We start from the raw sequence: 21,684 nt of genomic DNA, 5'->3' as shown, positions 1-21,684 counted from the left end.
AATTCTCCGGCCGAAGCTCCTAAATAAACCCATCAGTGTTTGACATCAAAGCTCCTGCTCTCCCGTGTCTCCTTCATGAGTCTGTGACTCCCACTGCATTGCTACACAGAAGTTTCCCCCACAGCTAGCAAGTGTGTTAGAATCTCAGATTTTAGGACAATACATAGACAGGAATGTGAAAACAACACCCTAGAGACCAGCTGCACACAGATATAACTAGTAGTGTCAAGTTTGGACATGTAAGGTGGCATAAACATAAGAAGAACAAAGGAACTTCACCAGGAAGAATATGAATGAACACAAAAATGAACACGTACCTCCATTTTCTGATCTGTGAGAGAGACTGGGGATTTTCCACTGTATCGTCTGCTGCTCTGGATTCCTTTATGAGAAAGTGTTGTGAGACAATGTTGCAGTCTGATATGCATTAGGAACAGTTTACCTACAAAATCACCTTTTGTATATCAACTACTCACCCTGTGTTACCTTTATTTCGTGAAGATAACTTTGTTTTTCTTACAAGCCTCCACGGTGAAGGAAGAATCAGAAACGGAACAAATAGCAAGATATCTTTTTATAAACTCTTATAAAACCTGTGCAGTATAATCCAAGTCTTATTCATCCACTTCTAGGCTCACTATTTCACAAACAAATACATTTTTACTAAAACTGTACTATTTTAAACAGCATAAACCTTACAAGCATGGACAAAAAGCGCACCTGCACAAGTGTGAGACTATTTATGTGGGCGTTTTGATATAGTAAGCTGTGAACTTATTATGAATTATTATATTCTGCGTTCACGCATGCGAGGTGACAAAGTTTTCTTCAAGAATTCAAGGTAACATGGGTGGAGTAATTGATATACAAATGATCATTTTGGGTATTCTTTTGATTGGTAGAAAGTAAATTTGGCCTTATTCCATTATTACAGGAAAACTTGAAGATAGTGTTGACACATATACCATTTTCCACTTCATTATGGAAACATTTACGTTTTAAAATCAAAACCTAGCATCTAAACATTCTATTTCTTTGGCAGAAGTGCAAACAAAGTATGATACGTTAGCTTCTATACAAACCTTTATGTGTGAGTGCCACTGTTTTGTTTCAATCGAGTGGTGCAGTGACATATTTGTGTAAACCGACCAGGAAGTAAGCATAGCAAGGGCTTCCTTGACAATAAGCATGGGCATTTTCCGTTGGATTTAGGAACATTGTAGAAAATAAACTCTGCGGCAAACTTTTTGCTGCAGGAACATTTCCATATAATAACAACACTTTTGAAGTTTAACTGTAACACACTGAGTAAAAAGCTAACGCTAGGCTATAAATGAACAACATCACAGGCATATGACTTCATGTCTCTGTCGCTAGGCTAAAGGCGGCTAATGTTCAGCGTGAGGATGTTTAGTAGTCCTATTTAGCCACATGTTTGCAACTGCTGTTTTTTGACATTCACCAGTGGGGTATTTACTGACATATTTCATGTTTTAGAACAAAAGTTAAAATACTTTAAGCTTGTGTTAACCACATATCTCATATCAAGTATCGGACCAAATTACCGCATAAAAAACATTGACTGCATGATGAGGGAACCGCACTGTAAGTGGTAAAATACCAACTAATTTCCAGGTTTCAGGACTCATCCCTGGACCACTCTTCTGATCTTTACCACTACAGTGCACCCATTTCATCATTTAACATTTGTAGCTATACTCCCCACAACGGCCACCCCTTCAGCCCCTAGAGATGGTGCTTTATGAAAGGACTCCTTACCAGGTGGCGGGGGGGATCATGGCCTGGAGTTTGGCCATGCCTCCATCCACAGGAACCAGGAACTGGAGGTTGTGTAGTGGCACAGGGGCGGCCATGGCCTCTGTGTTGTATTTGTAGTCTATTCTCAAGTCTGTGCTGGTGGCGTCGCCTCGCCAGCTCACCGCCAGGTTCAGAGGAGAGGACTGGATCCCCTCTGCAGACACCTGAGAATCATGGAAACACAATGAGGGGGGGGGGAGGGGGTCATGTGGATGGATATTATAGATCAACTAGATACATAGACGAGGGGATATTTGATACCTGATATTTGATCATGTCCACGTTATAGTATGTCGCCTGAGGCTTCTGCTCAGCCACTCTCTTCAGATGGCTCATCAGGTTTGGCATATTCACCCAGAATTCCTTGGTGTCTACACTTTCTGTTGTGGAATCACTGAGGGACGAGAGAGATTATTTTGATTCAAACAATCTACTCCATTTACCATGTGAGCATTAATATAAGACACTTAATTATATCATATACAAGTAGAGTGATATATTGAATATACTAAATGTATAGCGGCACATTTTTCTGTGGGATGTATTAAATGATTGTTGGCATAAGCTTCTCTTTACTGTTCCCCTTCTCTCTGAGATCTCTCCCCCACCGACACACTCTCCTAAGTGAGTGTGTGTGGTGTATGGTTCATCTGTTTTAATATATAGAATTTCTTTTTGAGATTTTATATGTGTTGAGGTCGAAAAAGCCCAATGGATAATGTCAGCATGATTCGGAAAAAGAGTACTAACCAGCCACCCCTTTATTTTATGAGACGTGCACATACAAGGTATTACATTAAGAGTGTATAAGAAGTGATTTTAAAATAAAAGTGTCCAAGAACTAAAATAAACGTGACTCTATAGTAGTTCAAAAAGTTAATCAGTCAATAAAAATCTAATAAATCAAATGAAAAATATTCATATTCAAGAATACATTTCCTGTGACCAATCTGAGATACTTAAAACAAACAGTAAAACACCACCACGATGCTGAATGATCATACTTTCCAAAGGTTACAAATCAAACATATTTTATGGAGAAGATATACAAAAATGATTTGTATCTTATATCAGAAGCCTAAAAATATTAAGATGTCATTATAAGCCCTACCCCTAAGAGCCCTAATAGCCCTGCCCTGCATGTATTAAAAATACAGACAAGTGAGACTATTGTGTGCCTGTAATGCTATTCTTACCAGCACAGCAGCTGAGGGTTGGGGAGGACCTGCTCCAGTCGGCTGTAGTTGCTGATGCAGAATGTGAGGATGGGTTGAGTCGGGTGGCTGGCAAAATGCCTGGTGATGCCCGCTGGGAAGGAAAGCACCATCTCCCCTGTGATCTTCACAACACATCTGGGACAGAGGGAGTGAAGAGGCAGATCTCAGAGATCATGCTGAACAAAAAAACACACACTCCCAGCTCCCCTTTAGTGTCCAAATTGAACAGCAAAGTCTGTGTGTAGCTGCCAAGAATATATCATTCCTCTAAAAACGACTCTTAACAAAATGAAAATCATTGCATATCAATGCATACCATTCATTAGAAGGGTAAAGGACACAGTGTTTAGAACAGAGAAATGTGGGCCTACTTGCTGGGGTCTGCGCCTTTGAAGTAGGCATTGATGGTTTCTGTGAAGGCAGCTGCCACTGGTAGAGTGTCCTGGGGCCCCATGGTGAGCGGACTGGGTCCTCTGGAGCATCCTGATGAAACACACACAAATGATACCTTTAACACACTTAGACTATGTCTATTCTCTGGGCTTTTTCTTCATATGCTCAAATGTTCAGCTATGGGTTATACGCAAATGATAGGAGAGGATTAAAAACAGGGTACCCCCAGGGTTCTCAAGTTAAATGTATTCAACTTTAATAATGTATGTTAGTAACTGTCACTGCACACAAAAGCTTTCCGGTCTTGGCGGTCTGCTCCCTTGGTAAAAATGTGTTAAGAACCTGCAGGTACCCTGATTAACAAAAAAACCTCATAACTCAACAATGCATCTAGAAAGCAGAATTTTCTGATTAAGCAGGACATGGGGTGGGATGGGCAGCAGTTCCTAGCATTGAAGGTGAACATGAAGAAGACTGCAGGTAGGCAGAGGGCAACCCATGCACTGTTGGGACTACATTCTGGCTCGACTTACCTTCAAAAGATAAATAAAACCTGCCGTGGTCAAACCATACTAGAGGCTGTGAGGCCTCTGAGTGAGACATGAGGAGGAGAGAGTCATGGAGAGGGACAAGACTGTGAGGCATGATGAGCGACAGGCAACATGGACGGATGAAAAACAGGAAGAGCACGATGACTTGTTAGTGTTGTACCTGCGCCGGACATGTTAAGGTCCCTTCCTAAGGTTGGAGTGGACGCTGCGCTGTGTAGGTTAACGGAGGAGATGGAGGAGGAGCTCTCTGCCCGGGCCAGGGGGGCGAAAGGCGGGGGGCTGCATGACACCGGCGGACTGAAGGGCCGAGACTGGACACAGAACGTTGAATTAGAAATCATTTGATATCAGTTTTAAAGGTCTCCTATTATACTATTTTTATGCATATATTATAGGTCTCAGATATATAAAAAACATGTCTATTCAGTGTTTTGTTCAAAATACCAAACAGATCACCCATTGTAGCCATGCCTCATACCCCTCTATTTCAGCCTGTTAGAGAAGTGCTGATTCTGGGTCCGTAGCTTTAAAAAAAAAAAAAACGAGAGACGAGAGCTCATGCAGGAGAATTCTACCCAGATACTCAGCTAAACGCTCACATGATTAAACGCCATATCATGTTCCAAACCACATCAAGGATTATTTCTGAAACAGTATGGAGCTCAAATGCTTTTTCTCTCACGTGTTTACCACAAGGTGAGTATCTTTTATATCCGGCTTCTTTACACACATATGACTTGCGCATTGTTTCTGATAGGGACGTTTCTGATTGGGCCGTAGGCGTAAAGCCAGCCCACATTTCCGATATTACGTCATATCGGACGCAAATCTGGATCAGCTCTGTTGTCCGTTTTTAGAGGGTTGTATTTTCGGACAGTTTGTGAGTCTACTGACACACTGGGGACACATATTTATGTATAAAAACATCAAAAAGTGCATTTTGCATTTCTGTTTTGCCTTTAACAGAAAAATGAAAGGACATTTCACACGTACCAGGTCTGTGATTGGCTTCCCCGGGGGCAGCTTTGGTCGCGAGGACGGTCGAGGAGGAGGAGGCGGGGGGACCGGGCTTCCTCGAGACTGAGGCGTGGCGGGACGAGCGGGGGACGAGGGGCCTGCGGCACATACCAGTGTCTGTGGTTAGCGCTGCCTTCAGATCACAGCGAGAGAGGTTATCATTCAACATAAGCTCCTACATCTCCACTCATGTCACTCACAGAGCGAGATGACCTCACAGGAGCGTGCTTCGGACAGTAAAGGGCCCTTCACACCATCTTATAATTATTGTTCTTGGTGTGGATGGCCCTTGACTTCTAACCAATAAGGTTTTGAAAAGGTGTATTTAACCAAATCTCCATTCTACAATTGATATATACAACAGAAAATACCTAACTTTCTCAGCAACAAAAAGAGGAGGTCAGCTGTTCCGGGATGCCAACACAATCACTTATTACTTTATCAATAAGCATGTGATAAATATACCCATTTGATAACTCCATTGACATTGCCCAATACACACCCCCAAGTGTCAAGTCTGTGTACCAATGTCCTATGTATCTTAAATTAAGAATATAGCTTAGCATCTATGTAACGGAGGTGATCTCTGGGGCCATAGATCTCGGCCTCCGTTACGGATTGTATAGCTTCGTTGGTGTTTTAGTTTGTCTGTCTCTGTTTCCTGTTTTATTTTCAAAAGTGTTCCCCCTCCCGTCTTGTCTGTTACTGGTGATTGTGGTCACCTGGTGCCCTGTGCTGTCTCCTCCCCCCTCACCTGTGTCTTGTTGGTTTGATTAGTCTGTGTGTATTTAGGTTTGCTTGTTAGTGTGTGTGTGAGGTCCTTGTGGCTGGTGACTGTGTTCAGGGGAGACAGTCATATTGAGGCTGTGTATCCTGTACCACAAAGAGGAATAAATGCCCAAACCGGGTTATATTTGAACTCTCTGCCTCTGCCTCCTTACTTGGTCGGGCTGCTCAACGGCCAGCTTCACAATCTATGATAAGGTTACTGGAGGGAAATTATAGAAGTATGTAGTTTTACAGAGTTAATGCTAAGGGTTAAGAGCAGAGAGGCTGTTACTCTATATTCATACCACTAGATGTCAGTAAGTAACTTAGAATTAAATCATGACATATGATGTTTCCAGTGACAATAATAACATCACGGTGTCATAGGGCAGTTTACGCCAATGTGTGTTCAAAATGTCCTCACTTCAGCACTTTATCCTGTTAGAGATGTGTGTATTATTGTCATAAATAGCAGATGTATTCTCCATCACAGGGAAATAGACATTTGAGTTAGTTTATCCTTGAGTCCATGCAGACTTTTTGACCAAGTTAAAGAAATGATCTCAAGGGATTCCTGAGATATTGCCTTCCTTAACAAGAATTGAGTGATGGACAACAACCCAAATCATTACGCCTTTCACTGACTTGGAGGCATCAAGATATGAATCATATTTATATGTACAGAAAAACAAATGGTAAACTCAAATGGTGACTGCTGTTCTGTAGCTGGTTCAGATTACGACCGAATTGAAATCAGATCTCTATCACCGAAAACACATTAGGCAGCGCAGCGGTGGCAAGGAGTCATGTTATGTGTGATTCAAGCAGGATATAATTGTTTGTTAATAGTGAGAGGTTTACTTTTTGAATTGTCGCCAAACTAAAACTATATCCAACTTTTAGTTTGGCAGAACATTACCGCAGACTCTAAAAGTGTATCTTGTTTGAATTCAATGAGTTAACTTTTGATAACAGGTTTATAATACACATAAAATAATGTTCGCTTCGACCATTCATCTGGTTACTTTTTCGTTGTGAATTAGTGTTTTTGTTCTTTTAGTACACTTTTTTAAAGACACTGTCCCTCTACTTCCCTACACTTGATTTTAAGTGTAATTCATTTGCCAAAAAAATTTACGAAATTCTTATTATAAATGATTTTGGCCAAGGTATACATGTAGCACTGTTGGCTGCATTCGTTTCAATTTCCGATCAGAATCCAAGCAATGTATAAAATGTGCAATGTATCTCACAAGATACAGAGGGTAAGTTAGAGAATAAAGCTATTTTGAAAGATATCATGAATGCCTAGATACATTACAAAAAATCCATTTGTTTTCCAAAATATAAATGTGTTTGCTCATTTAAGGGTTGAATACACCATCACCCTTTGTGTGCAAGCTGCATGACCCACTGTGAAGATGTGGAAAGAGTACTCACGGCTGCCTGAGGAGGGTCCCGGGGAAGACATGATAGACCTGTAGGTGGTAGGAGGAAGAGGGGGGGGCGTGCCCCTGAAGCTCGGCGTCAGCTCCCTGGGCGAACCTACAAAGTCTGAGATATCATCCCTTAGGTACGCTCCCTCTGGAGTCTTCTTCCCCCCAAAGCCCCCTAGGACCAGCGGGGATATGACTCCCGTCCGAGGAGACCACCGCTCTGCTGGCAGAGGGGGCACCGGGCTGGTGGGGGCCGGGGACGAACAATAAATTGCCTCTGCAAACTGCAGCACCTCCTCGTCGATCGCATCGTCGTCGAAACACATCGTAGGCGAAGTGGAGGGGGAGAAGTCGGGAGGCAGGGGAGGGGCCGGCTCATCTGGGGGTGGAGGTCTGAGCATGATGGAGGGGGGGGATTCAGGCGGCGTGAAAGGAGGAGGAGACCCGGGAGAGAGGAGGGGAGGCGAAGGAGGCGGCTCGTTTGGCGGTGGTCCTGGAGAGAGGCAAGGGGTGGAGGGGGTGGACGAGGGCGTGTCCGGTGGGGGGGAGTCCGGAGGCGGAGGGGGGGCGGGCTCATCTGGAGGCGGGGGTCTGTCGCTGGTGAATGTAACCCATCTGGGAGACATCGCTTCCTCGCTGGGGCGGGTCCCGTCCGTCGGGCCGAACACATCGTCCAGGTCGGGGACCGGGGGGCCGCGGTACGAGGCGGGGGACAGCACGTTCAGGTAGATGGGGGCAGAACTGCGACCTGCCCTGCCATTGGGTAGATCAGCTGCAAAGGGTTAAAGGTAGAATTTAGATCAAAGATTTGAAAGGATTTACCGGATGAATTATATTTAAAGCTTTATATTTACCAGCAGAGTCCGAAGAATAGCCGTAATGACTTCTGGATGGAATGTTTTTTGGAGGAAGCGGAGGAGGAGCTGAACAGGGATGAAAGTTCAGACAAGTTTAGCATGCCGTTCAGATATCAACATAGACAGAAATGAACACATCAAGACCAACGTATCGCTCAATTGGTAGAGCTAGCAGCCCATGTGTTGGTTCAACTCTGTCTTGGTTCAACTCTGTCTGTATAATAAAGGCATTGGTTGCAAAAAAATAAGATTATTCAATTAAAATAAGTATTATTATTTTCAATTAACTTAAGGCGAATAATCAAACACAAGGTGTTTTACAATAACTTTTAAGATCAAATACCAAAAATGGTGATGCCTAATTGCTGGTCACACACTAACATCGTTTTTAATAGCATGACACAGTATATACACCGTTGCCCATAAAATTCATTTTTCAGACACATTCCTCTTTTTAATTGTGGTTTAATTTTCACAATCATTTCATGAGAAGGTGTAAAAATGGTTTTATTCCAACTGTATGGGCAACAGTGTATATATATATAATTCACATACTGTGACTTATAATATATTTGTATAATACCTTATAATCACTGTTATGATACATTTGAATGTGATTATATTGGATTCATTATATTTTTGCTTTAATTAAAGCACTTATTGTGAATTAAAAACAATAACTAATAAATATAAAATGTCAGTGATTGAGCAGCAGTTATTAAGTTGTATAACATATAGTCATTATAAAGTCATGTCCAATGTTCTGTGCCCATTATAACTGTGATTATAAAGCTCTATAAGATTCCTATAACACATAACAAGTACGCATTATAGACATAAGAGTTATAGAAAGGGTAACAGAGTTGTATTTAAAGCTGACTCACCTCCTGTTGGGAAGCTTCTGCTCAGCGGGGATTCTGAGTGCCGTCCCGATTCTCCCCACGCATCTGCAGGGACCACTGTGATTGGATAACCATAAACAGACAATAAATGTCACATATTTAACTGGCAGTTCCTATGTGAATTGGTTAGTATAAATGAATGTGGCTTAATATGGATAAAGGACAGACCATCATATCTGGCATATCTGGTCTCTGAAGGCGGGCCAAAGAAAGCAGGAACGTTCTGCGAGAGCCTGTCACTGTAATAAGAAAAACCACAAAAAACATTTCACCTCTTTACAATTGAAATATCAACGGCTTACCAAAAACATACACACTGAATATAAGTGTATTAGTCCAATCAGTTGGCAACATTGCTAAAATAAGGACAGACCTCTGCGTCTCCGGGGCGGGACTTGGTGTTGGGGTGGAGCGTCTGGGTCTGGCAATCTCTTCACCTGCAGGAACACAACAAAAACTCTGTTGTTGCTCTTTGCACTTTTAATATTATCACATCAAATGTATAGAAATTGGCAATTGTGGTGTGGCTCGATGGATGGCCATGCTGGTCTGTTTGTCCGTCCACCACCTTAGTCCGGACTGGAATATAATATATCTGGATTGGCCCCAAATTTGATAAAGTAATATATTACAATCACTTGGGTGATTGTAACTTTTCATCAGGAGATATTATAAGAAAATAGAAAAATTCTATTTGTGCAAAACTGGCATTTCCATTACCCTCATCTGTACTTTGTGTTAAGCGCTAATTAGCAAATGTTAGCTTTAGAGAGACTAGCTTACTGTATATTGACAAAAGAAAGACAATAACTTTCCTCGCTTTTGGAGCACCTATATGGAGATTTTGAAAACTTTTGTTTACGTTTCTGGTAAATGTGTTGTATTCCATAAAGATAAAACCTTTTTAAAACAATTAGTTTGAGCAAATGTTAGCATGCTAACACGCTAACCTAAAATGGCTAACATGATTCATTCCCATTCTCCACTCCCATTCATACATCTTTTTGTAAACAAAATATGTCAGCAGTAGGTGTACTTACAGGACAAATTCCTTTTCATCTGCCCCTGTAAAAAAAAGAATCCAAACAAAAAGTAAAATAAGAAACAGACAATAGTACAACACAAGCACGTCACAGCTCATTTCATTCTTCCATTCAATTATAACACGTTTTATTTTCTTAAAACAAGTGACAAAGAAGTGAGATTAGGAGGAAATGTATAAACATTTATGTATGATAACTTCTGAGGCACAAACATATATTTTTAAATAAGGCAGGTCAATTTAGTCATATCAAGAAACATTATCAATCTTAAAAAACTGAGGTCTAGACAAAACATTACATATTTCACTTGTTTTAGGGACGATAATAATCTGAGGCCTTTCAACCTGGACTATATTACCTATTTTTTTAATCTAAGAGTCGAATTTAGTATGTCATACTTGTTATTGGAAGGCCAGTGTTGTCATATTGTGTTTCAGTACAAAAAGTGTAGATTAGTGTTATCTAAAAAATATTATTATATAATATTGTGGCAAAACATTTAGCTGTTTTCGGCAATGTGACATTTCAGAACAAGGACTTTTCCTTGAGCGAGATTTTGTTAGACAAAAAAACAAACCCTTACCCTAAACCGTTTGAAAGATATTGAGTTTAGGATTATATACATCAGTAAAAAAGCAGGAAATCTCTTCTTCTGCCATTTTTGCATGAAAGAAATCTGTCAATCTACTAATCGCTCTAATCAAAAAGGGCGCTTTGACACAACACGTGTGAAAAGTGGGTCCAGATTAATATACCAAATGTTCCCTTTATAACTGAATGATTGATTTAGACAGCAGAGATTAGAGAGCTGTGTTTCAGGATGCTGGCTCTGAAACAGCCAGCAGAGGGTGTAGAGAAACTCACCGGGCTGCGTCTCTGAGACCAGCAAAAAGGAAGAGAGAACAGACCTGGGTCAGAGAGTGAGTGACAAATCAGTCAAATGGACACCAACTAAAACTGCACACACACATCGCACCGCTTTACTTGCACCACAAAGCTTTCATAATGCAGCATGAGCCATAACACCCTTTGAGATTATGAGGAAAATACCAGCATCACTTACGACCGACATGCACAGTGGTTAATGTAGCAAGTTGCTCCGCATGTTAGCTCCAAATCAATGGGTTTATGTGTGGGTGTCTCTTAGTAGAGAAAGAAGAACTAAAATCCTTTACTTAAGTAGTGTATACCCTCTGTTTGCTTTTATTTAAGTGAAAGTAGAAATACTACCATTTTAGATTACTATCAAAAGTAAAAGTACTCAGTACACAGGATGGCTCTTTTGATGATATCATGCGGTGGCCGACAGGTGCAAACGCGCTGCAACGGCCCAAAACACTTCCATTAGGAGAAACATTGCAAATAAAAAACGCTGCAAGAAGTGATTAAAAAGTGATGCACACAGCTGGGACCGGAGTGCTTGTTGACGTTCAGGGATTATAAAGTTGGCCAACTGTCACTGTTGCAGAGTTAGTCTTTTCATAACTGTAAGTGTTTTGTCAGTTTCTTTGAAATGACTAGGTCAGCTACGTAAGCTACCTAGCTTACAGCACGTCTGCAAGAATCATTCGATCACATTGTTAAAATAACGAATAAAACTAACATTTTAGGTAAATTTACAGTGACAGTGACAGTGGGTCAACTTTATAATCCACGAACATCAACAAGCGCTCCACTCACAGCCGGGTGCATCACTTTTTAGTGTCCCTGTTTCCGTTGTGTTTTGAGCTTTTTGCAACATATTTTTTAAGTAAACCTTGCCCATATTTTGTCAAGTTGGTGAATGTTTTCTAAATGCTGCGCATGGGTTATCAAGTTGTTGAAGATGTTTCCTCATTTGCATGTGTTTTGGCACTTTTGTGTTTTTATCATTGCATCGTTTCGCGAAAATGTTTTGGCCGTGTTTGCACCAATCAGCCGCCGTATTTAATATCTTAAATTATTTGTTCTTTGTCAATTTTGAACCAAATTACTTCCAATTACTTCTTAAAATACTAGGTAGATTAGTATTGCATCATAAAAGCATTATCGTGTGTTTATATTTATACAAAGTGACTTCAGTAGCGGAGTTAAAATGAAATGTTTGCCTCCAAAATGTAATGGAGTAGAAGTATAATGTAGCATAGATTGAAAAACTCAAGTACCCGTTTGTAAAAACAGTACTTAATTGCAGTACTTGAGTAAATGTACTTCCACCACTGGCGTTATGTTTAATCTGCATTGTGTAACGCTTTGCCATTCAGGTTAAAGTAAAGCTCTAGCTAAACAGAAACCAAAGTCAACAAAAAGAAGTTGAGGGATTAGAAATGGTGAGACAGAAACTGCATGCAGAAAAAAGTGTTAGGCCAACAAAAGTGTTTATAAGGGAATTATCACGTTCTCATTTTTAAGTGAATTCATGCCATACGACCGCTGTTGCTGGTGAAACATAAATACAAAAAGACTTACCGGACTTCTCTTCTACAAGACGACAGCAGAAAAGTGAAGAAAAGACAAAACAAATACAGACTTTAACAGCTGTTACCCATCATGAACCTTCAGTGCTGTGTAGCAGAACAAGGGTTCAGATCAGCAGCGCTCACCAGAGACGGAGAGAGGGCCAGGCCCCCCACCGAGGCTTTCAGCTCGTCCATAGACGAGGGGACACACTTGGCACTGTCCGCCACCAGCGGCTTGATCCTGATTTTGAACTTCTTCTTGTTCTCCTCATCGTCCTCCGAGTCGCTGGAGGAGAAAAAGTGCTTTCCTCTGGAAGCTGGTGAACATTTGTCAAGGACAAAGTAACATCAGATGGAGGCTTAGTCACTCTTGTACAGAATTTTAAAATAGCATATTCTTTTAAAATGAGAGTGTGATGCTCTGTGTCTCAGTCTGCTGTATCTTACTAACTGTATTACACCTGCTGTTGATGAAACTCCAAACGATACTTCTTGGGCAAATGTTTATAATATTTTTCAAACAGAAAGCCACTGACACCTACATGAGCAAAGATATTGATGAAACAGTGAACATGCGGTCAATCTTAATGATGATTGTGTGCTCAATTAAAGCCAAGATGGGGCTACACAAATCTGGCCTGACCTTACATGAATCTGCAAAGTTTCTGTCCAAGCATCCGAATCCAAACCATGTCAGCAGGTTCTGATTCAAGGGGCCCTATTATCCAAATGTGCAGGTTCATATTTGTAGTCTTTGCCTCTACTGTGACATATTTCCATGCCTAAATGTTCAAAAAGCTATGGGAGAGGAACTCCCTCTGGAGGTAATTTTGGGATTTGAGCCTTTGCAGACCATTTACATGCATAAAAACCTATATAACACACTTCAAGAAAGGGAAAACCCCCAAAAGGAATATTGTTTTTTTTTTAAAGGCCACTTTTCCACAGTAAGAACAATTTAACATGCCATTGCCATAGAGATGGTATAACATTACTCCCTATTAATGACAGAAAAAATAAACTCGCGGGTCAAGTAGGTCAGGGCAGAGAACCAAAACTGTAGTCTGGCTGCCCTTCTTCTTTCTTTTTTTTTTTGGAACTGCAAGGACACACACATGTGATGTGGCAAGAGAGTGAAGGACTATTGATTTGGCCTATTTAATACAGCGAAGTACTCGTCCAAGGAGTCACTCAGCAGAACAGGTCAATAGTTTTGCAGGAGAAGAGTCCCAGGACTGCTTCTTCTCTCCTCAAAGGATATCATCGCCCTCGTCCCCGGGCCGGAGACTAAAGCCCTCGTCGTCCACGTCAGGAGAGGCCTGGAAAAGAGAGAGGACAAAGTCTGTTACACAATGTACAGTCACAGAGGCGTCGCTAAACTCTTCCCTGTGAACTGCTCTGCATATAAATATGGGTCAGATTTCACAAAAGTCTGGCTAGAAGCTCCTGCTGACTCACAGAATATGCAGCTAGCACTCTATTTGCAACGTTTACTCAGTAATATCAAACCGAACGATATATGTGACACTAATTGCAAGTGTGCTTGGTAAGAAATATTGAAAAAAAGGAGAAGCTGCGCAGACTTACATATCTGTCCCAGTCAATCTCCCCATAGAAACCATTGGGTGCTCCATTGGCTTTTTTCTAATTACAAAATGGACCAAAGAGAGAATAATGAAAAGAGAAGTTAGTATAAACATGTCAGTGTGAATGATCAATTGTGCTTACCTACTTTATTTACTAACTTTTTACTTTCAAAAAGTGTGGTTCAAATTAAATGTTGGCTTTTTATGACATGTTCGATTGTCTGACTTTTCAAGATTCGTGCTTTGGCAGACTTGGTAGTCATGCCGTGGCCAAAAACTACGTAAAGCAAGTTGTAATACATGGAAGTTATCCTCCAAAGGCAGTAACAGTTGCATTGTAAAATTCTGAATCAATGGATATAGTATGTATATCACAATATCACTTTTGTATTTGGATGATTTTTGTTGTTGAAAAGCACTGAGAAGAAGACAGACTAACAGAGAAAAGAACCTAACAAACTAGAAAACTATGTGAAATGTACATACACTTCCTTTTTTTCCGCTTCCGCTTCCTTCTTTGTCAGGTGAACCCCTGTTTTGACAAAAGGACAAGAATGTCAATTTTAGGAAAACAATATTTTAGGTTTGGCAATGATTTGATTATACTTTCGTAGATATAATCATGTTATTCTACAATATCCCTTTCTCTCATTTAACAAAAACAGTCTCAAATGTGAATGTTGTCAAAACAAAAACATCGGTACAAGAACCTTGCCTTAACAAAATTGACTAAAATTGGCAACATTTTGAATTATATAAAAAAATATTGTTTTAGAGAATACAAAAAATGCTAAACATTCTGTATTTGGCAAAGTTATATACTCAATGGTAGAGACATATTTCAGTCGGTAAAATGATTGAGCTTTGATACCCAGCCCTACTCATCCCCATTCTGTTTTCAGAGTTGGACGGTTGTAAACTCGGCTTGTTAGTTGTGTCTGAGCAAACTCACGTTCCATCCGTATCCCTGTCCTTCTTCTTTAAGCCCAGGGCTTTTCTGGTTCTGTTTTTGAGTCCTAGTGCAGAAAGTGGGAGAACAACATCATGAAGAATTAAATTAATGCTCTAGAGCAGTGCTTCTCAAAGTGTGTATATTGGTAAAATTTCACATTTGAAATAAATCAATTAATTTAAGTTTTCTGCACTCTCGCGGGAATATCTTCGCAATGGAGCGAGCTTAAGTTTAATTGATATAGCCCAGCGCAACACCTTCATCACACATGTTGCCACTTGTTTGTACCATTTTCAGGCGATTTGTAATCTGTTCTAGAAAATCGATGTGATTTTGGATATTTGTGGAGTTAGGTGGTCCACAAGTGTTTTATTATGGTTAAGTGGTCCTTGGTATGAAAAAGTTTGAGAAACACTGGTCTAGAGCCTAATATAAAGCTAATAGTCTTGTCATTACAATGAACTTAAAAGTAAATAACACCAAAGGGTAACAGGCTGATGTAGAGTAACTTGAGGATGATTCTGTCCTATTGGATACGCAGGAAATACAGTAACCAGTAACCACAATAAGATGATTTAAATTAACAAATCCATTCGGGACACAAACATCATCTGGAGAAAGCCTTCGCGTAAAATGAAGCAGCGCAAACGTAATCCTCTAAAGTGTCCCCTCCCTGTCTGAATTAAACAAACAAACATTGATCAATGTGTCCACTTCATTAGCGAGATTAAAGGCAGAGTGGGGGAAAGATCTACTATAGCAGCCATAGTCAGCCAAACTGGGTGCCAACTAGACCCCTGCAGCACAGACGGTTGGCACTATGCAGCGAGTCAGGACGGCTGGGACAACAGACAAATAATCATTCAACATGTGCAGAGCATGAAGATCTCTGCAGAACAAGGTATGTCTATGTAGAATTATAGTCGAATAGTTTATCTGTGTTTTTGATGCTGGTTTGTGGTGTCAATGACCAACCTATGTCACACATGCACTGCACCTCTGAAATGAGGTTAACACCGGTCAGTGGTACTTACATGTTTTATGTCTGACAAAAACATTTGAATATCTCTTAAGCTTAAGCTGATTTATTTTGTGATTTTAGTCTGCAACAATATTTACATTTTAAAAGAGTGTAGATACATTTGATGTAAATCAGTAACATTTAAAAAGATTGCATTCAGCAGCAGAAGCTAGTTAAAGCGAGTTAGCATGCAAACTTTCAGATTTTTTAACCAAGCATGCTCACATACTGAGGTTTATATTGTTGTTGAATTACTTTAGTGTGTTAGCATGCTTCACACTGATGTTTAGCATGCATTGTTGAGGTATTACTTTAATGTGTTAGCGTGCTAATATAGGCGTCTGCTGTTAACCATGCATCGATGTGGTAATAGTTTATCGTGTTAGAATGATAACATCCAGACATCTACTATGTATTTTTGTGGCACAAGTGTAGCATTTTAACAAGCTAACCTACAGATGTGAACCATGTCTATATGAATGTTTTGCTAATGTGTTAGCATGTTAACATTTGAATTGTAGGCCTAATAAAGCTTAGCTGAAGGTAGATACATTAGATGAATAGTAAAAGGGATGAATGATTTATTCTCTGGACATCACAAATGTCTGTATATTTTGTTATGGAAATCTTCCTAATAATAATTTATATATTTTCAGTCTGGACCAAGGTGATGGACTGAAAGACCAACTGAGCACAAACAGAGGCATTTCCATTTTGACTAGTGTAGCTAAAATAAGCAGATGATTAGACATTGACACCATTTGACATTGATGATTCAAAAAGGTCTGAGAGTTGTAGAATTCTCTGTCAAATAGAGCTGAATGGCTACTCAGTGTCTGTTTGTTTGTTTGTTTGTCTGTTTGTCCTGGTCTGTGGATACACAAACAACAGAGGCTAAGAAGGCTAACAAGCCGAGTTGTTCTAAGTGAGAATATTCCTGATTCTCTTAATAAATATGATTGTATTAAACATGTACTCGTCTGACACCTTAAATAACAAAAAGACAGTTGATCAGAAGTATAAAACACTGCAAGAAAATAAAATCATCTGAGTAGTATTCTCTCTTCTTTATGCGTTGGCTCGGTGTGGAACATGTTTCTTACAAGAGAGCACAGTTGGTTCTCACATCCATACAAGAGCAACAGGGACACGTGTGACAGACAGTTGGGTGGTGAACATTTTGTGCTATTCAGAGGACGCCTGTGGGCTGTTTTTGAAAACAAGAATACATGATTGCTCATTTATTTTTCTAATATGTAGTCCTGCCCTGAAAAGTAAATCAAACTGAATTTGAAATCAAATAAATATTGAGTCAGCACACACACACAGATTAAAACCCTGATAAGAATACATTCTATAAAAGGGAAGACTGGTGCTCAGTACCATTCACTTGGGAGGAAGCTCTCCAGTGTACTGAAGGACGTGTCAGGACCTGTGATGTATTAGCAGGGCTGCTCAATAGCACGGATTACTCCTGCATCACGACCTTTATCAGTGGAGACAGCTCTGAACAGCCAGCCTTCTGTCCACTCCTAACCTGCACGTGTGTTGTGTGATAAGGAGTCAAAATAGATATTCAAGCTCCACTTAATATGTGACAAACTTGCTAAAAGAATAGTAAACATACTGGGGGAGAAAAAGCAAACTGCTGCTTTTAGAAGCCAAGTGTGCCTGAGGAGAGCCCTACAACTCTCGTTAAACAGTGTAACTAAGGATATTAGCTGTAGTTCAGTTTGGGTCTTATTTGTGCTAATACTGCGAGAAAAGTTGGGCAATATTTCTGTTTAATATTTTTGCTAAGATCTAGAATATTTTGTTGTTATTTTGGCACATACTTGAGATTGGTGCTTTTTTACTAAAGAATGAGGTAATGATATTACTATATTTTTACAATTTTAACATCATTTGATTTTCAAATTAGAGTTTCAAATGCATGCCTCTATTCTTTCAGAAAATTGCTAAAAAACTTCCAAAATTTGAAAGCCGACATTTTGAGAGGTGAAGGACCTTTATCTTATTTTCTTTCAGAGAATAATGTTCAATTGTCAAGAATGTCCTCCTCCTCTCGTTTCAGCCCTCTATGTCTGTCCCTAATAATCTTCCGTACATATACTCCCATCACTTTCACTTTGGCATAAAATTCATCTTCACATGGTAAACCTCAAGTACACTTTTGGTGAATGTTCAAATGTATCAGGGAAACCTGAACATCATGAAAAAAGCGAATTATTCCATCCAAAACTGACACTGCACACTGTCTCTAAAACATCTGTTGGTTTCCCAAAAGCCTTGCTACAAAACTGAAATCATTTTCATGACCTCCAACTTTCTTGCTTTGAGAAACATTTATCAAGGGTCTAGATTTCTCTTAGCATTATCTTGTAGTATTTATTGACAGAAGGCTCCAGAGGAAGTCAATTTCTTCAAGAGCATTCAGCTGCATCTGGTGGCCTTTATCAATAGATGGAGTACAAACAGTGTGTGCAGATGAAGGCTACTAGATTACACTGAGAGCTCCAGAAGAAATGTGGATTTTGACTTAAGGCAATCTTAAGGTAATAAATTATACTTAAAGTTCAATTCTCTGACTGTCAGCAGCGGACTACTAAATCTCTGATAATGGAGTCTCAAAAAATATCTGAACAAACCAGCGTGGGAAGATGTACGTTATTGATACTGGTTGTCAGTTGTGCATAGGTGTGAACATTCTTTACACACCTTTCTCTGCTATAGCAACACTGACAGCCTAACAACACTATGCCTCAGTTACCAGTCATATAGAAATATTTTTGAATTACGGAGGAAAGACAAAACCAATCAACCAAGGTTGGGAAAAACTAGTTCCAAACAATCCCAAGGAAACGTAACTTAACTTGTTTAAAAGTACACCTAGAAATGGGGAAAGTTTTATTATCTGTTTGGATCTTTATTTTAATAATTGTTGGATATTTTTGAAATAGGGATGTAGGATATAATTGTGCAGATATCGGAAATGACAATCAATTCCAATTGATGCCAATGACTTGCCAAAATTATTGTGTATCCTTAGTGTTACATTTTAGAATAAGCCACTTATTTTGCAGTTGACAAAACAACAAGTGGCACCACCACCTACTGATATCTTATACCAATGAATACATGTAATATCATTCATATTACACATGATGATGTCTTGGTTTTCAGTCCAATTAGTTGTCTTTACAGTGTGGTCGGATGATCGATTTCCTTTTATAGTGTTGCCTGGAATGGATCACCTATCCATAAGGCTGCACTTTTTTGACAAGTTGATTTTCATACAGTCCTGGTATTAACTGCATCAAGAGGCAGCCTGAATAGATTGGTAACAATGCCATGCTCGGTTAAATGGACAACATTTGGGCCGTCCTCCACTAAAATAATAACCTCGATTCTGCCACTTAATTGATTCAATTGACTAGATCTGTTGAACATTATATACAAAAGTTACAGAAAGATCCATGCAAAAGTATCACCTAGAATCTGTGTTTGCCAAAGATGTCCTAATAGGTTTTTATATTTAATACGTCATAAAAATTGTGTAAAAGAATTATGAATCTATTCAAGAAATCTCTTTTAGTCGGTTAAGAACAAACCAACCATGAGGCGGGGGAGCCATTAGTGTAAAGTATGTATGATAGTTCGTTTTTGGGGCAGAACATAAAAAATAAATTAAAAAAAGTATTATGGAATCAATGTCAAACCACTGTAGTGTAAAAGGTTCCAAACAAGGTCATTTGCACAAGCTTGATCAAAGACTAACATCCCTTTTTGTACACTATGTAGTCTAACATTATAAGGCTTGTTCAGAGTATGTTTAAAATAATGTAGCTTTTCTATAATATGCTGCATAAACAAAACAGTTGTCATGTAACCTTCTGCACACTCCATGTCTGCGTCCAGATAACACCACTAAGTACACCTGACAGCCTACTGTACACAGTGGACTTAGCCACGCAGCTAACGAGGGCTAAGATGAGCATGTGACACGTGTGCTGTTGTATAGCTCAAGAACTGAGTACTATATCATGGCAGGCTGACTGCAGGCCTTTTTGCTAATAATAGCCAACTTCTATTACCACGTTGGCACTAATGGATGGTAAGGGCCCAGCATCTGTCATGGAGGGTTGGATAAATGATTCAGCTCCTCCATCCGAGTTTATTCCACTACTGTTTACTTTGCAACAGCAGCTGTAACTTTATTTAATGCAACATGAGCACTAAAGAAAGGCATGGTTCAAGGCATTGATTGGAATATTATATTAAGCTCTGATAGCACCAGAGGTTTGAATGAGTGCCGCTTCCTGTTCTTTTGAAACATGTATTTGTATGACTAAGTGTGTAACTAAAGGGAGCACACACACACACACACACACACACACACACACACACACACACACACACACACACACACACACACACACACACATACGTGTAAACACACACAGCAGGAGATTAGCAAGGCAGGACTACACTGCTCTTCCTTTACAAATCCACACCTCTGCTATCACCTGCGTTTTCTCCTAATGTGTCACTAACAACGCCACGCTCCCACACTGATATTGTCACACCGGTCATGCATGCAGCTCGACTCAAAGGTCCTCACGGTACGACGGATCTCATCACCGGGATTCAGGAGCTTTAACGGCCCCAGCAGGGACACGAGAGGGCAGGAGGAGGACGCAAAAGAAACCATGGGGAATAAAAGGAGCAGGAGGAAGAGCACTGATGATTTACCTTGCATCATGACTGCTGCTTTTCATCCTACGTGGCGCCCCCCCCTGGTGCGCAGAAATGGAGAAATCCAGCCGGTCAAAGGATGCTCGGGTAGGGCATAGCTAATTCCGCACAGCTCCCCCAGCGAAGCACGATTCCCCTCCACCCCCGAGGGCCCCCGACTCCCAGACACCCGCACAGGGAGGTGGGGTGGTAAAGAGCTTTGGAAGAGCAGAAGCAGCAGTGGCGGCGGTGCAGGACACGTCGAGAGGAGAAACCCGAGGAATATGCAGCAAATCGGGGGATGGGGAGGGGGCGTCCTCTCTGAGCGCACGTTAGGCCCCAGCCGCCCGAGCAGCACCGACACACGCCATCTCTGAGAGGGGGGATGCTGAGGAAAGGAGAAGGAGGGGAGGGGAAAAAAGCAGAGCGGTACAGAGAGAGAGAGGCGGAGAGAGAGGGGAGGGAGGGAGGGAGGGAGTGGGAGGCTTGGTGATGTCACATCTGCACTAAGCCAATCCCTGCAGCCATGGTCACATGGCCGCTGTCCCCTCAGCACCTCTCGGCTTGCCTTGAGCAGACACTCCACAGCCATCTGCATACATATTATACAAGGTCACACCAAATGGGTTGCATGGAATTAAGGAAAGAAAATAAGAGTTGAAACATTTCCAACATTTTAATCAGTGTGTCTAAATGTACATTTTCTTTAAAAAAAAATACATTTGTACATTTTTGCAGAATCATTTTAATGTGATTCATCACCTTTTCGTATAAGCGTATATATATCATTTTTAAAATATTATATATTTGATGTTATATATTCATATGTAAGCTAAACATTTATTTTTGTATAATTATATGTTATATTTTGTATGCCCTTTATTACTTCTTTATATTATTTTATTCATTATATTTTTTATATTATATGATATTAATTATTTATTATTATTT

At 40.2% G+C, this 21,684-nt stretch overlaps 1 protein-coding gene across 6 annotated transcripts in view; it reads right to left on the bottom strand.

The window, feature by feature from the left end:
- sgip1b (SH3GL interacting endocytic adaptor 1b) overlaps nt 1-21,099 on the bottom strand; it is a 22,755-nt gene extending 1,656 nt beyond the window's left edge. Inside the window, exons 1-22 of one of the 6 annotated variants that reach the window (XM_010783261.1) lie at nt 20,752-21,099; nt 14,979-15,042; nt 14,513-14,558; nt 14,028-14,084; nt 13,702-13,759; nt 12,585-12,760; nt 12,451-12,462; nt 10,867-10,878; nt 10,000-10,024; nt 9,333-9,396; nt 9,128-9,198; nt 8,942-9,016; nt 8,055-8,123; nt 7,205-7,972; nt 4,973-5,094; nt 4,140-4,290; nt 3,407-3,518; nt 3,015-3,170; nt 2,080-2,212; nt 1,780-1,982; nt 477-524; nt 318-382 (exon numbers count right to left, since the gene is read on the bottom strand). In XM_010783261.1, the coding sequence (XP_010781563.1) occupies nt 318-382; nt 477-524; nt 1,780-1,982; nt 2,080-2,212; nt 3,015-3,170; nt 3,407-3,518; nt 4,140-4,290; nt 4,973-5,094; nt 7,205-7,972; nt 8,055-8,123; nt 8,942-9,016; nt 9,128-9,198; nt 9,333-9,396; nt 10,000-10,024; nt 10,867-10,878; nt 12,451-12,462; nt 12,585-12,760; nt 13,702-13,759; nt 14,028-14,084; nt 14,513-14,558; nt 14,979-15,042; nt 20,752-20,761 (2,497 nt within the window). In that variant the 5' untranslated portion in view covers nt 20,762-21,099. Of the gene's footprint in view, nt 1-317; nt 383-476; nt 525-554; nt 571-1,779; nt 1,983-2,079; nt 2,213-3,014; nt 3,171-3,406; nt 3,519-4,139; nt 4,291-4,972; nt 5,095-7,204; nt 7,973-8,054; nt 8,124-8,941; nt 9,017-9,127; nt 9,199-9,332; nt 9,397-9,999; nt 10,025-10,866; nt 10,879-12,450; nt 12,463-12,584; nt 12,761-13,701; nt 13,760-14,027; nt 14,085-14,512; nt 14,559-14,978; nt 15,043-20,751 lie in introns of those variants that run through there. The other 5 variants (XM_010783265.1, XM_010783263.1, XM_010783262.1 and 2 more) reach the window with 5 other exon arrangements.
- Between the last annotated feature and the right edge of the window lie 585 nt (nt 21,100-21,684).

This window comes from Notothenia coriiceps, unplaced genomic scaffold (assembly GCF_000735185.1).
Source record: "Notothenia coriiceps isolate Sejong01 unplaced genomic scaffold, NC01 NC01_scaffold00024900, whole genome shotgun sequence".
Classification (NCBI taxonomy): domain Eukaryota; kingdom Metazoa; phylum Chordata; class Actinopteri; order Perciformes; family Nototheniidae; genus Notothenia; species Notothenia coriiceps.
This window is presented reverse-complemented; position numbering and strand designations above follow the sequence as displayed.